This window comes from Mobula birostris, chromosome X (assembly GCF_030028105.1).
Source record: "Mobula birostris isolate sMobBir1 chromosome X, sMobBir1.hap1, whole genome shotgun sequence".
Lineage (NCBI taxonomy): Eukaryota > Metazoa > Chordata > Chondrichthyes > Myliobatiformes > Myliobatidae > Mobula > Mobula birostris.
In genome coordinates, this window is record NC_092402.1 from 43,321,090 (window position 1) to 43,335,800 (window position 14,711).

At 40.7% G+C, this 14,711-nt stretch overlaps 1 protein-coding gene across 2 annotated transcripts in view; it reads left to right on the forward strand.

Moving 5' to 3' along the window:
* Positions 1–14,711, forward strand: part of znf385c (zinc finger protein 385C) — a 266,688-nt gene that overhangs the window by 198,664 nt on the left and 53,313 nt on the right. For both annotated transcript variants that reach the window (XM_072248633.1, XM_072248634.1), the window contains exon 3: positions 7,057–7,167. In XM_072248633.1, coding sequence (XP_072104734.1) covers positions 7,057–7,167 — 111 coding nt within the window. The remainder of the gene's footprint in view (positions 1–7,056; positions 7,168–14,711) is intronic.

Consider the following 14,711-nt stretch of genomic DNA (forward strand, 5'->3'; position numbering starts at 1 on the left):
CTTCAATCGCCCCATCACTGAACTGTTCCGACAACCTATGGGCTCGCATTCAAGAGCTCTTCACCTCATGTTGTTGTTTACTTATTTATTATTATTTCATTTCTTAATTTCTTTTTATATTTGCACAGTTTGTTGTCTTTTGCACGTTGGTCATTTGTTCATCCTGTTGGGTGTGGTCTTTCATTGATTAAAACATAGAAACATAGAAAATAGGTGCAGGAGTAGGCCATTCGGCCCTTTGAGCCTGCACCACCATTCAGTATGATCATGGCTGATCATCCAACTCAGAACCCTGTACCTGCTTTCTCTCCATACCCCCTGATCCCTTTAGCCACAAGGGCCATATCTAACTCCCTCTTAAATATAGCCAATGAACTGGCCTCAACTGCTTCCTGTGGCAGAGAATTCCACAGATTCACCACTCTCTGTGTGAAGAAGTTTTTCCTCATCTCGGTCCTAAAAGGCTTCCCCTTTATCCTCAAACTGTGACCCCTCGTTCTGGACTTCCCCAACATCGGGAACAATCATTCTGCATCTAGCCCGTCCAATCCCTTTAGGATTTTATACGTTTCAATAAGATCCCCCTCAATCTTCTAAATTCCAATGAGTATAAGCCTAGTCGATCCAGTCATTCTTCATATGAAAGTCCTGCCATCCCAGGAATCAATCTATTATGTTTCTTGGATTTATGTGCATGCACGCAAGAAAATGAATTCCAGGGTTGCATATGTCGACATATATGTACTTTGATAATAAATTTACTTTAACTTTGACCTTGGGCAGTACTTAAAGCTACCCAACAAATGTAAGGAAAATGGTGCCATGTGAAGTCAGCTCTCAAGGGGAGCTCAAGCTCAGCAAAGCTCTAATGGATCACCTGCCCTCCAGCTATGCTGTAAGTTCTGTCTTTAAATCTCTTCCCCTTTCCGATCCAGGGAATGTAAGAAGATCAATTTTCAAAATAAAACAGACAGCATCATGATGCCAGCTTCTGCCTTGCTCCTATTCTGATTTGCTGGGCTGATAATGTATCAGTTGACTAATACATTAATGAGATGGGGACAGAATGGGACCATTCAGCCCTTATCGAGTCTGCTATCCAGGAATGGGAAGCTGCTCAGCCATAAGGCTATTACATCGCAACTCACCCGGGTTCAACACGGTGCTGTCTGTAAAGAGTTTGTACGTTTTCCCCATCACCCCAAGGTTCTTTTTCCCAAGTGCTCGGGATTCTTCCCATATTCCCAAGATGTATGGTCACGTGGGTGTAATTGAGGTGGTCACATGGCGCCTTACACAGAAACAAAAGGAGCCATTCAGCCCTTCAATCCTGTTTACAGAGGAACAGGAGGCCATTCACTTCTTCAGGATGGTTACAAATTAAGAGGATGGGTCTATCTGTGTGCCTGATCCTGCTAGATATATTTTTCAGAGCCCGCTGACAAGGAAGAAGCAAGCAGTATATTCCACAGTACAGACTTCATCACATTGACTGGAAAACCTGTTAGTTAACCCTGCATAATTTGTAGAGGGAGGAAGGTGTAATGAATATTTATATGATATGTTACATTGCAGAAAGGGATTACACACTCCTAACTGCAATTGTTTTCTATTATCAGGCAAGAATTTAGTTCATTGCAGCACTTCCATCAGATTAGAGCAGCCTTTGAGCTAAAATGGTTCTTTGGTTAATTTACTGTTGGGTTCTGCTTCGACAAATCTTCATTTTTACAATATTTGCTCTGAGGATGTAAACCAACTTTTGGACGGAAGCCAGGGGACAGACAAGCTCTGAGCAAGTGGTGGTGAGCTGTAGACAGTCTGTGGGCTGATAATTCTATAATCACCTGTCTGCTTGGTCCTGGAATGGAATTCAGAGAGCTGATAATGGCTTTTCTGTGCAGGCGTGTGCCTCCAAGACTGATGCACCTGCCTTTGTAATTAAATACGCTGAAAGGCAATCCGCGATTGTGCATTTGTGTTGGGCAGGAGGAAAGGGGCTGACAGGGAAATGAAACAGGTAGCTCTGTGTTTCCTGAGAGTATAAAGCAGTAACTGTATTGTGGACCACAGTTTGCCAGCGGCTGAAGGCATTTTTAACTGCAGTGAGTGAATTCCTGCTATTGTTGGTTTATATTGAGTGCAGCCATGTGCATCAAGCAACAGTGGCGTTGGGTTTAACCCTTCCTCAGCCTCATCTGCCAGGATATACGGATTTTTTGCCCCCTTTAGGTAAACTTTTCTGAAATAAAAACCAAAAATAATGGAAGTCTACTGACATGGAAACAGCAAGTGGGCATGGGAAGGAACTGGTGAACGCAGCAGGCCAGGCAGCATCTCTAGGAAGAGGTACAGTTGACGTTTCAGGCCGAGACCAACGTTTCAGACCAACTTTGATGTGTGTTGCTTGAATTTCCAGCATCTGCAGAATTCCTGTTGTATGGGAAGGAACTGTCGTTTTGGGTTGAAACCTTGCTCAAACCAAAGCATTGACAATTCCTTTCCTCCCACATATGCTGCCCAACCCATTGAGTTCCTCCATCAGATTGTTGCTCCAGATTCCAGCGTCTGCATTCTCTGGTGCGGCCAAGGCAGATAAACTGTAAACAAGATTATTTGGTCAATGAGTGAATGGGAGCAGTTGAAGAGTTAGAAGGTAAGCAAAAGAATGCAGGGGTTGTGAAATGCAGAACAAGAAGGCTTGTCCGGGAGGTCAAGCTAGGCATGTGCCCCACTCCCGGAGAGGGGAAAAGGGAGTGTTTAGCTTTTGTTACAAGGACTCACTCATGGGTGCCACTACCTATTATTTCCCCTTAATGAGCTTGGAATTCTTCTGAATGTCGTGGGCATGCAGAGGCATTCAAAACACTCTGGCAGTCAGCTTGGCTTAGCTTTCTGACAGAAAATTTATGCAGACCCATAAAATCATCAAATTGTACATCACAAACTGGGCCCTTTGGCCCATCATTTCCATGTTAATCCCATGTGGCCTAGTTACATTGTGGAAGGACCTGGCCTTGTGCACCATGGGAAGGAAGCTCTTGACCAACATATTCGGCCTTACCTGCCCAAGCTGGAATCACAAGGATTGCAAGCTACAAGGCTGCACCCTGCAAATCCAAGCCAATCTCTGCTGTCGCTCCAACTGTGATGTCATAGTGGTTATGTTACTAGATTAAGAAACAGACCAGACTCCGTGGCAATGGGTATGAGATTGCAGTAGTAAATTACTTAACCAGCAGCCAGAATATTGGACCATTGATCCATGGATAAGGATTTAAATCCCACCAGAACATCTGGGGAATGTAAATAAACTCGGAATTCAAGAAAACAAAAATGTGATTCTCATTAACAGTAGCCATCAAATTGTAAGACTGTCATAAAGTCCCATCCAGTTCTCTGGTTTTGTTCATTTGCCATCCTAAAATCATAAAGCGTAGGAGCAGAATTAGGCCATTCAGCCCATTGAATCTGTTCCACCAGTTGATCATGGCTCATTCATCTTCCCCCTCAACCCCATTCTCCTGCCTTCTTTCTGTAACCTTTGATGCCCTGACTAATCAAGAACCTATCAACCTCAACTTTAAATATACCCAATAACTTGGCCTCCACAGGTGTCTGTGGTAATGAAATCCACAGATTCATCATCCTCTGGATAAAGAAATTCCTCCTCATTTCTGTTCTCAAGAGATATCCTATTATTTTGAGGGTATGTCCATCCTTCACTATTCTGGTCTGTAAGTGAATTTGGGACCACAACAGGGTTGGCTCTTGCCTTTCTCCTGATTTGAGGGCCAATAAGAAATGACAGTGTTGCCAGTGAAGTCCACATTCTGTGAATTAATAAATAAAATAAATGTAGTTTATTGAAGTAAATCTGGAATAAAAACCTACTGTCAGCAAAGGGATCGCTGTTTAAGACTCAACTGGCTCACTTTTGCCTTTTCTGCTAAAATAGAATCACAAAATAGTACAGTATAGGAACAGGTCCAATGGGTGCACTTCGTCCATGCCAACCATGATACTTATCTATGCTAATCCTATTTGCCGGCTTTATGCGCATATCCATCTGTGCTTTTTCCTATCTAAATATCACCTCTGTGCCTCCTCTGGCAGCTTGTTATGGATAATCACCACCTTATGTAAGATAAGCGTACTCCTCAGAAATCCTTTAACTTTTCCCGGTCTCATCTTAAACCTGTGCCTTCTAGTTTTAGACTCCACTATTCTGGGGAAAAAATCTCCGATTAGCCATGCCCTTCATAATTTTATAAACCTGTATAAAGCCATCCCTTAGTGCATTGCAGTGAGAATAAACCCAGCTTGTTCAAACTCTCCTCATAATCACAGCCCTCCATTCCTAGCAACATCCTGGTGAATCTCTTCTACACTCTCTATTGGTACCCCATCCTTCCTGTAGTGTGGTGACCAGAACTGTACACAGAACTTGATCTAATTGATGTTTTATACAGTTGCAACATGGCATCCCAACTTCTATACTCATCTTATACACCTTTTGTGCTTTTTTTGTCTCCCAAGTTTCCAACAACATGTTTGGGCCATAACTGGTCCCAGAAATCACCTAACAAGCCATTCAGAATGAGTCATACTTTAGTGACCTACATCTTTGAATGAATAAAAAAGAAAAGCATTGAAAGCCAGAAGCGCTTTATTGAGACTAAGTCTATTGATCCAATTTATTTACTTGGAATACAGCAAAAGTGTCAACATAATATTAAATGCCAAAGTAGTTGTACGAAAGGTTTGGGAACTGCCCATCAGGTAACAATTATCCACTATATAAGCATCAGACTGTCAAAGTTGATATAAACGGTCCGCAAAGGTTTTCAGAAATGTCTTTAGGTTATGAAATGATTCCCATCAAGTTAATGCACAGGTTTGAATTAAAGCTTCTCACATCTCCTTTCTGACAAGTTTAGACAGAGAAAAAGAACTTTAGCCCTGCGGCCCTAATGCTGTTTCTAAGGATAACCTTCCTTTTGAAGGTGGGAATGCCTATGAATTCTTAATTAACTTAAACATCAAAGTAACAATGCAGTTTTACCCTGTGACTTAATAAGATTTCCCCTGTGATTAGCAGTGATAGTCCAAGAGTAAACTGGATACAGTTGAAATAGAGCCCTTTAACAAATACAATAGGCTAATTTACAGTAGAGTTAAAGTTTAATGTAGCTGATGCCCGGTAGCCTGTATTATTATGTATCACAGCAGGGTGTATTGATGAGTGGAATGGACAGTTGGCTGGCTGACCTACTTGTCAGCCCTGACCATGATCTGTTTTGAGGCCTCTGACCTCATCTGATAGCTTGCCGCGAGAGAAGGGCTGCATGCCCTCACCTTTTCCATCAGCTTAATGAAATGTTTCACTCAGTGCTCATTGCTACTTAAACCCACAGCAGGACGTTACAGCTGCTGCTTAACAAATGAAAACAGAAAACGCTGGAAAACTCAGAATATAAGGCAGCATCTGCTGAGAGGAGAATAGAGCTAACATTTCAGATCCGAGATCCTTTTGACGGGAGGCCTTTTGACGTAAAACATTAACTCACTACCTCTTTCCACAGACGCTGCTTCGTCTGCTGAGTGTAAACAGTATTTTGAGTATTTTGTGTTTTAATTTCTAAAATAAAAAAGACAATTCTTCTCAGTTCCTGACCTACGTCAGGATGCTGTTCATTGACTGTAGTTCAGCATTTAATACCATCATTACCACAATCCTGATTGAGAAGTTGCAGAACCTGGGCCTCTGTACCTCCCTCTGCAATTAGATCCTCGACTTCGTAACCGGAAGACCACAATCTGTGCGGATTGGTGATAACATATCCTCCTCGCTGACGATCAACACTGGCGCACCTCAGGAGTGTGTGCTTTGCCCACTGCTCTACTCTCTATATACACATGACTGTGTGGCTAGGCATAGCTCAAATACCATCTATAAATTTGCTGACGATACAACCACTGTTGGTAGAATCTCAGTTAGTGACGAGAGGGCGTACAGGAGCAAGATATGCCAACTAGTGGAATGGTGCCGCAGCAACAACCTGGCACTCAACATCAGTAAGACGAAAGAGCTGATTGTGGACTTTAGTAAGGGTAAGACGAAGGAACACATACCAATCCTCACAGAGGGATCAGAAGTGGAGAGAGTGAGCAGCTTCAAGTTCCTGGGTGTCAAGATCTCTGAGGATCTAACCTGGTCCCAACATATTGATGTAGTTATAAAGAAGGCAAGACAGCGGCTATACTTTATTAGGAGTTTGAAGAGATTTGGTATGTCAACAAATACACTCAAAAACTTCTACAGTTGTACTGTGGAGAGCATTCTGACAGGATGCATCACTGTCTGGTACGGAGGGGCTACTGCACAGGACTAAAAGATGCTACAGAAGGTTGTAAATCTAGTCAGCTCCATCTTGGGTACTAGCCTACAAAGTACCCAGGACATCTTCAAGGAGCAGTGTCTCAGAAAGGCAGCGTCCATTATTAAGGACCTCCAGCACCCTGGACATGCCCTTTTCTCACTGTTACCATCAGGTAGGAGATACAGAAGCCTGAAGGCACACACTCAGCGATTCAGGAACAGCTTCTTCCCCTCTGCCATCCGATTCCTAAATGGACATTGAAACTGTGGACACTACCTCACTTTTTTTTAATATACAGTATTTCTGTTTTTGCACATTTTAAAAATCTATTCAATATACATAATTGATTTACTTGTTTTTTATTATTATGTTTTATTTTATTTATTATTTTTTCTCTCTAAGCTGGATTATGTATTGCATTGAACTGCTGCTGCTAAGTTAACAAATTTCACGTCACATGCCGGTGATAATAAACCTGATTCTGATTCTGAGCTCTAAGATATTTGGCTTCTGATCCTGAGATTAGGTCCTTGGTTTACTAATTCTCTGCCAGGAGAGCATTTCTTAATGTATTTTGCTTTCTTGTTTTCCAATTAAGGTGATAAAGCACAGTTTGTTTTGTAACAGTTAATGAGGCTAATTGTGCTTCTAAATGTGATTATTTTAATTGCAGATGGATCCAGTGCAGAAGGCTGTAATAAACCACACATTTGGTGTAACGCTGCCACCGAAAAAGAAGCACATTATCTCTTGCAACGTCTGCCATCTAAGGTTCAACTCGGAGGTGAGGTGCTTTCGTCTACAAGAGACATGCTTGGAGTTGGAATTGGTTTATTACTGTCACATGTACCAAGTACAATGGAAAGCTTCTCTTGCACACTGTTCATGCAGATCATGCATTGAGGTAGAACAGGATAAAACAATAACAATGGAGAATAAAGTGTAACAGCTACAGAGAGAGTGCAGTGCGGGTAAACACTAAAATGTAAGATCATAATGAGGTGGATTGTGAAGTCAAAAGTCCGCCTTATCATATTAGGGAACCATTTAATAATCTTATAATAGTGGGGTAGAAGCTGTCCTTGAGCCTGGTGGTACGTGCTTTCAGGCTTTTGTATCTTCTGCCTGACAGAAGAAGGAAGAAGAGAGTGTCCACAATGGGTGGATCTTTGATTATGTTGGCTGTTTTACTGTGGCAGCAAGAAGTATAGACAGAGACAATGGGAGGGGGGCTGCTTTATGTGATGTCATGAACTTTATGTCCACAACACTCTGAAAACTTCATGCTGTTTAACGGCCTTCCCGTACACACAAGGACATAAATTTGCTGCTCAAACAGTAACAATCTTAGGGCATGGGTTTAGTTGTAGGAGAGCACGTGTCCCAATATTGAGATAGAATATGATGGGGGTTTATATGAAACACATCCAAAATTCTGGCATTTCTTCACATTTGATTTTCTGTGTCTAGTGTCTGCATACTCATATGTCTTAGCAGCTTGCCATAAATAGAAAATTATCCATTAGCCAGCTCAGTTGGGCAGCACTTTCAACCTAACTTGTTGATCTAATCAAAACAATGGTTTATTTAAGAGTGGTAACCTGGTAGTTTTTTATTAGCATAGTTTATCACTTCAAATTGGAATATTGATAAAGGTGACTGCAAGTAATTTGGTGTTAGACCATTGAAAAATACTATGAACATTGATACCTACAGGTTTTCCTAGTATATTATAATCACTCTCAAAATAAATTTGAAATAAAACTCCCTTTGGGTCCCCTCCTCATTCCCTTTCTCCCTTGGTCCACTCTCCTCTCCTATCAGATTCCTCCTCCTTCAGTCCTTTACCATCTATCACATCCCAGCTTATCACTTCATCCCACACTCCCCCTCCGCTTACCTTCTTCTTCACCTGGCTTCACCTATTACCTTCCAATGTCTCCTCCCCCTACCTTTTTTTAATCTTTTTTTTATTACTATAAAAAAACAGAACAAACAAAACAAAAAAAAGGACTGGGCAGTCCATTTTGAGGATACAACCAAAGAAAGAGGAGAAAGGAACTTTCTGATCAAATCTAAAACCTCGGAAAAAAAATTTGAAAGAGTAATAAATCAAATTAAATGAAAATATTGGATAAAAGGTCGCCATATTTATTCAAATTTAAAGGATGTATCAAATGTCCGACTTCTTATTTTCTCTAAACTTAAACAGGACACGATGGAGGAGAGCCAATAAAAGACCGTAGGTGGATTAGAATCCTTCCACTTCAATAAAATGGCTCTCCTAGCCAGTAAGGTCGAAAAGGCTATCATATGTTGAGCAGAAACAGGAGTATTTCCTGCTTTCAATGGGATAATCCCAAAAATTGCCATAAGCAAGTGAGCCTACCTTCTTAAATCTGGCTTCTTGCCCCTTCCCTTCCAGTTCAAATGAAATGTCTCGGTCCAAAATGTGAACTCTTTATTCCTTTCCATAGATGCTACCTGACCTGCTGGGTCCCTCCAGAATTTTATGTGTGTTAGTCTGGATTTCCAGCATCTGCAGAATCACTAGTGTTCAAAATAAACTAAATATGTTTTGATATTTAAGAACTTGAAGTGTAATGTGCAGAAGATATGTTTAAAGAAATATAATTTCAAGGACTCCATGAGATCTGTAAACACATGTGCTGTAGGTTAATGTTCCATGGTGATTAATTTGATCTGGGAGCTTGGTCAGTCTTGTGAGCAATTTTTGCCTGAGTTTGGCCACTCAGAGTAATTGCTCTTGAAATAACAGTTCATTGATGTAGAAATGTGCCCCAACCAAAGATAAAAGCTTGCGCAACCGACCAGATAGACCATTGGCAGACATTTTGCTATAAAGCTTCTCTACTCCTTGTATGGCTGTTTCTCTGAGGTTAGCAACTCATGCAAAATAATTGCAGCATGTTTTAGGCATGTAATGATTTCTTGTTAAAAATAGAATTTATTTGTAACAGAACCAAAATGTAATCCACATCCTGGCTTCTTCAGAAGTGGCGTAAATCGTCTGCTCAGTCTCTTTGCAGCATACACAATGAACAACAAACCTTCCATTTCTACAAAGCCGTAACATAGAGATGTATTCTGAAGGCTGTTGACATTGAGTACAACTAATCAAAATCCAGTGCCGATCTATATAGAGAGAAATTAAGGAAGAGGACTATAAGCTATGTCAAGGAGGTAAATTTTAAGGAGTGGTTTAAAGGAAAATTGAAAGAGTTAAGGAGGGAATTTTAGAACTTAGACCCTTGACAAGTCAAAGCATGCCTTATAATGGCAAACTGATTAAAATCAGGAATGTGCAAGATAATTTATGATGGCTGATGCTTGGAAGTGAAATCTTTCTTTGACTCAGCCTCCCATATATAGGAGGTACAGAAAATTAAAGGAGTCATCGTGAAAGCACAGAGAAACATGAGCCAACCCTCAGTGGGTGTGCACTCAGATGCTCGGGAGCATTAGCAGATTCTTTTCAGATAAATGGTACAAGCCGTCCCAAAGGAGATGATTCCCATCTCTTCTACTCTGCTAATGTCTATCAGGCAATGATGGTTACCCCCAAAAGTCTTTCAGTAAAATTTAATCCAAGTACATCTCTTACTAAGAGCTTTAAAACTCATTTGTGTCAGGTAATGTCAAATGGTTGTCCTGGTGCAGTTTAGCACTCTGGTACACTCCTCAAATGGCTGATGGCACTTCCCTTCATACAAATGAAGTAGGCTCGTTCGTTTACTGAAAATCTGAAATAAAAAAGAAAATGCAGGAAACAATCACAGTTCAGGCAGTATCGGTGGGAAGAGAAATTGAGATAACTATTCACATCTGAGATCTTTTGAATGGTCTCGGAACACAGATGTTAACTCCAGATGTTAACTCATTTGTTTTGAGAATCAAAGATGAACTACAGATGCTGGAAATCAGACCCCAAGCATTAACTGTTCTGCTTTTCACAGGTGCTGTCTGATTTCCCTCAGCAATTTTGTTTCATGTGGATTTGTTTATTGTTGAGTGGGAGGTAAAAGACCTCCAGGGATTACCCTACTCCATCTCATACTGAATGGTTTAACTATACTTGAGGGGGCTTTGGTTTAATATCTCACGTTAAAGATGGTGCTTCCAACACTACCGCAGTGAAGTGACAGCCGAGATTTCTGTGCTCAGTTCTCAGGAGTGGGGCTTGAACCCAGAAGTGAGCACACCACTTCAGAATGTACTGTGTGTACTCTAAATCTTATATTTCTCTTTCAGATTGTGGAATGAAAACTAACATTGTGATGAATCAAATTTCAAATGCCATTACATTGTATCATGAAGGAGATAGTTCCAATTAACTCATTCAGTATAAAACTCCTCTAGACTGTTGAAGTCGTTGACTCATCATCTGTCCTGATGAAGGATTATTGACCCAAAACATTAAACAGTCTCCAAAGACCTGATGAACATTTTTGGTTTTTATTTCAGTCTCCAGAATACAGTTTTATGATTTTCAGTTAATTGAACAAAGCTGGATGGCTAACTTCTTCAGTAGATCGTAGAAAATCCCACTAATCAGCTTGTTAAAGATTAGGTGCAAAGCAAAGTCCATCTTTCACCCTCTGATTTACATTTATTTTTATAACTTGCCACCTTCCTCTCCTCCCCTTACCATTCCTCTCTCTCCTTTGCTTCTCTCTGCTCTACAGAATTCGTGGATCAGATGATGCACGTCTGACAGCCATGACTTGGCCAGTTTAGGTTTAAAAATGTTAACCAGACCTTTGTAGGATTATAGTAGCTTTGCAACAGAGAAGGATGTCATTCAGCCCATCAAGTACATATTGCCTTTGTGTAGAATATTCCAGTCAACACACAACATAAGAAAATGGGAATGGGGCCCTTCACACCTTTCCCATCACTCAGTATAATCCGTACCAGGCCTTCTTTGTCTCAGTCTCCATCGCCCTTAATTCCCTGACCTTTCAATAGATTGTCTACCTTCTCTAAATTCCAGAATGATCTACCTTCCATCATTCCATTGCTGTGTTTGTAACTCTGCAAATCAATTTCCTTCCAAGTGCCTGTATAATGCTCTTCTGAAAGCCCTGATTGATTATAGAACATAACCACTCTCTGCATGGAAGCATTTTTTTTTCACATCTGTTCTGTACTATAGTGCACTGAGTACAAAAATTGGGTTGTCATGTTACAGCTGTACAGGACATTAGTGAGACTGTAATGTGTGCAGTTCTGGTCACCATACTACAGGAAGGATGTGAGTAAGCTAGTGATGGTGCAGAGAAGGTTCACAATGATTTTACCGGGACTCGATGATTTATGTTATGAGGAGAGACTGAGAGGTGACCTTATTGAGGTGTATAAGATCATCAGGGGTACAGATAAAGTGGATGATCAGTCTTTATCGTCAGGTAGGAGACATGAGGGACGTCTTTTTCACGCGGAGTGTGGTGGGTATATGCAAAGGGCTGCCATAAGAAGTGGTAGAGGTGAATACAATTATAATATTTACAAGACATTTAGACAGGTACATGGACTTAGAGGACTTTGGGCCAAATGCAGGTAATAAGGACTAACTCAGGATGGTACATCAGTAGGCATGGATGAGTTAGGCCAAAGTAAGGCCTGTTTCTGTGCTGTTTTACTCTACTACTCAATGATCTTTTGAACTGCTGTTATACGTTTACATCATCTGGTCCTCAAACGTCCATTAATATGAACACATTGAAGAAGCAGGAAGAAACTGGGGGTCCATGAGCCAGTCCTCATCAGGGGATCAGAGGTGAAAAGGGTCAGTAACATTAAATTCCTTGGCGTTATCTTATCAGAGGGTCTGTCTTGGGACCAGCACATAACTGCCATTACAAAGAAGGCACAACAATGCCTTCTAGAGGGTTTTGCAGATTCAGCATGTCATTTAAAAAATTGACAAACTCCTACAAATTGAATTGAATTGACTTTACTTCTTACATCCTTCACATACATGAGGAGTAAAAGTCTTTGTTACATCTCCATTTAAATGTGCAATGTTCAATCCTAGTAATTTATAATAAATAGAACAGTCAATGTAATATAGAGTACACTCAAGTCAGGTTGAGTTCATCAGTCTGATGGCCTGGTGGAAGAAGCTGTCCCGGAGCCTGTTGGCCCTGGCTTTTATGCTGTGGTACCATAGCTGGAACAGTTTGTGGTTGGAGTGACTTGGGTCGCCAATGATCCTGCACACCTTTTTACACACCTGTCCTTGTAAATGTCCTGAATCATGTGAAGTTCATAACTACAGATGCGCTGGGCTGTCCGCACCACTCTCTGCAGAATCCTGTGATTAAGGAAGGTACAGTTCCCATAGCAGCCAGTCAGGATGCTCTCAATTGTGCCCCTGTAGAAAGTTCTTAGAATTTGGGGGTCCATACCAAATTTCCTTCCATCATCAAGGACCCCCCACCTTCCAGGCCATGCTCTCTTCTCGCTGCTGCCATCAGGAAGGAGATGCAGGAGCCTTAGGTCCCACACCACCAGGTTCAGGAACAATTATTACCCTTTAACCATCAGGCTTCTAAACCAGCATGGACAAGTTCCTCATCTCAGCTCTGGACAGATTCCACAACCAACAGACTCACTTTCAAGGACTCTACAACTTATATTCTCAGTATTATTTAATTAACTTATTTGCACAGTTTGACTTCTTCTGCTCATTGGTTGTGTGTCAGTCTTTGTGTGTAGTTTTTCACTGATGCTATTGCAATCTTTGTTCTGCTGTGAATGCCTGCAAAAAATAAATCTCAAGATATTATATGGTGACTTAAACGAACTTTGATAATAAATTTACTTGGAACTTTGAACTCCATTTCCCTGTTGAAAACAGTCATGATTTTGTCCACCTCCATCACGTCTCCCTTCATCCTTCTTTACCCCAAAGAGAATAACCCCAGCTCTGCCAGCATAACTTTGTAGCCAAATTCCCTCATCCCAGAGCCTTTCCACTGAATCTTCACTGCTCCTTCTGGTGCATTTAGAATGCCAACAAAGTAAGTTAATTCCAACATTGACTTGGCTATTGGTTCTCAGCATTGCTGCTTAATGTAAGTACATCTTTGGAACATCTTGCAGCAAAACAGATTTTTGAATGCCAATAAAACCCAACATTTACTACAGGTAAATCCCAGAACATCTATGATGTGTGGACCTCAGCAACACTTCATCATATTTTATTGCTCGTGAACACAATGTCATTATAACAAGCATTAAAAATGAGGAAAATGATACAATGAATTTTTAATATACAGTTTGACTATGAAACTGCTTGACAACCTTTTTATGGTGTTTACAATTCACAATTAGTTGACACAACTAACAATAAACTTCAGTGCTATGATATAGTGCTAGGGCAACAAGATTTACAGGCTCATATTTTGATATTCTCAAGAATGTGTTAAAATGTAATAAAAATGTGTTTCGCTCTTCTTTGTGAGAGACTGTAAGCCAATAGCTCATTGTGGCAAACCCATGGTCCATTCCTGATAAACCAACGTTCCATCATTCCTTCTTGATCCCATGATAACTAACAATAAATTGCTCCCCATAGAAAGCCACCAGAAAAATTCCCCTTCTCAGAAAGAATTTACCATTTGCTTCTTAATTCCAAAGAGCTAGAATCAGAATCAGGTTTAATATCACTGACATATGTCATTAAATTTGTTGTGTTGTGGCAGCAGTACATTAAATTACAATAAGAAATATATATATAAATTAAATTAAATAAGTAATGCAAATGGAAGCAAAAATAGTGAGGTAATGTTCATGGGTTGGTTCATTGACTATTTAGAAATCACATAGCGGAGGAGAAGAAGCTGTTTCTAAAATGTTGAGTGTGTGTCTCCAGGCTCCTGTACCTCCTCCGTGATGGTAGCAAAGAGAAGAGGGCATATCCTGGATGATGGGGGTCCCTAAAGAACGATGCCGCCTTTCAGGCATTGCCTGTTGAAAATGCCCTCGATACTTTAGGGGCTAGTGCCCATAATGGAGGCTGGTTGAATCTGCAAGCCTCTGCAGCTTATTTTGATCCTGTGCAGTGGCCCCTCCATATGCAACCACTTATGCCACATCCTTGCTTGGGCGTTCTCTGAATCAGAATTACGTTTAATATCACTGGCATATGTCATGAAATTTGTTGTTTTCCGGCAGCAGTACATTGCAATACACAATAATAAAAATACTATAAATTACAGTAAGAAATATACTGTATATAAAAATTAAATTAAGTAAGTCGTGCAAAAAGAGAGGAAAAAATACTGAGGTAGTGTTCATGGG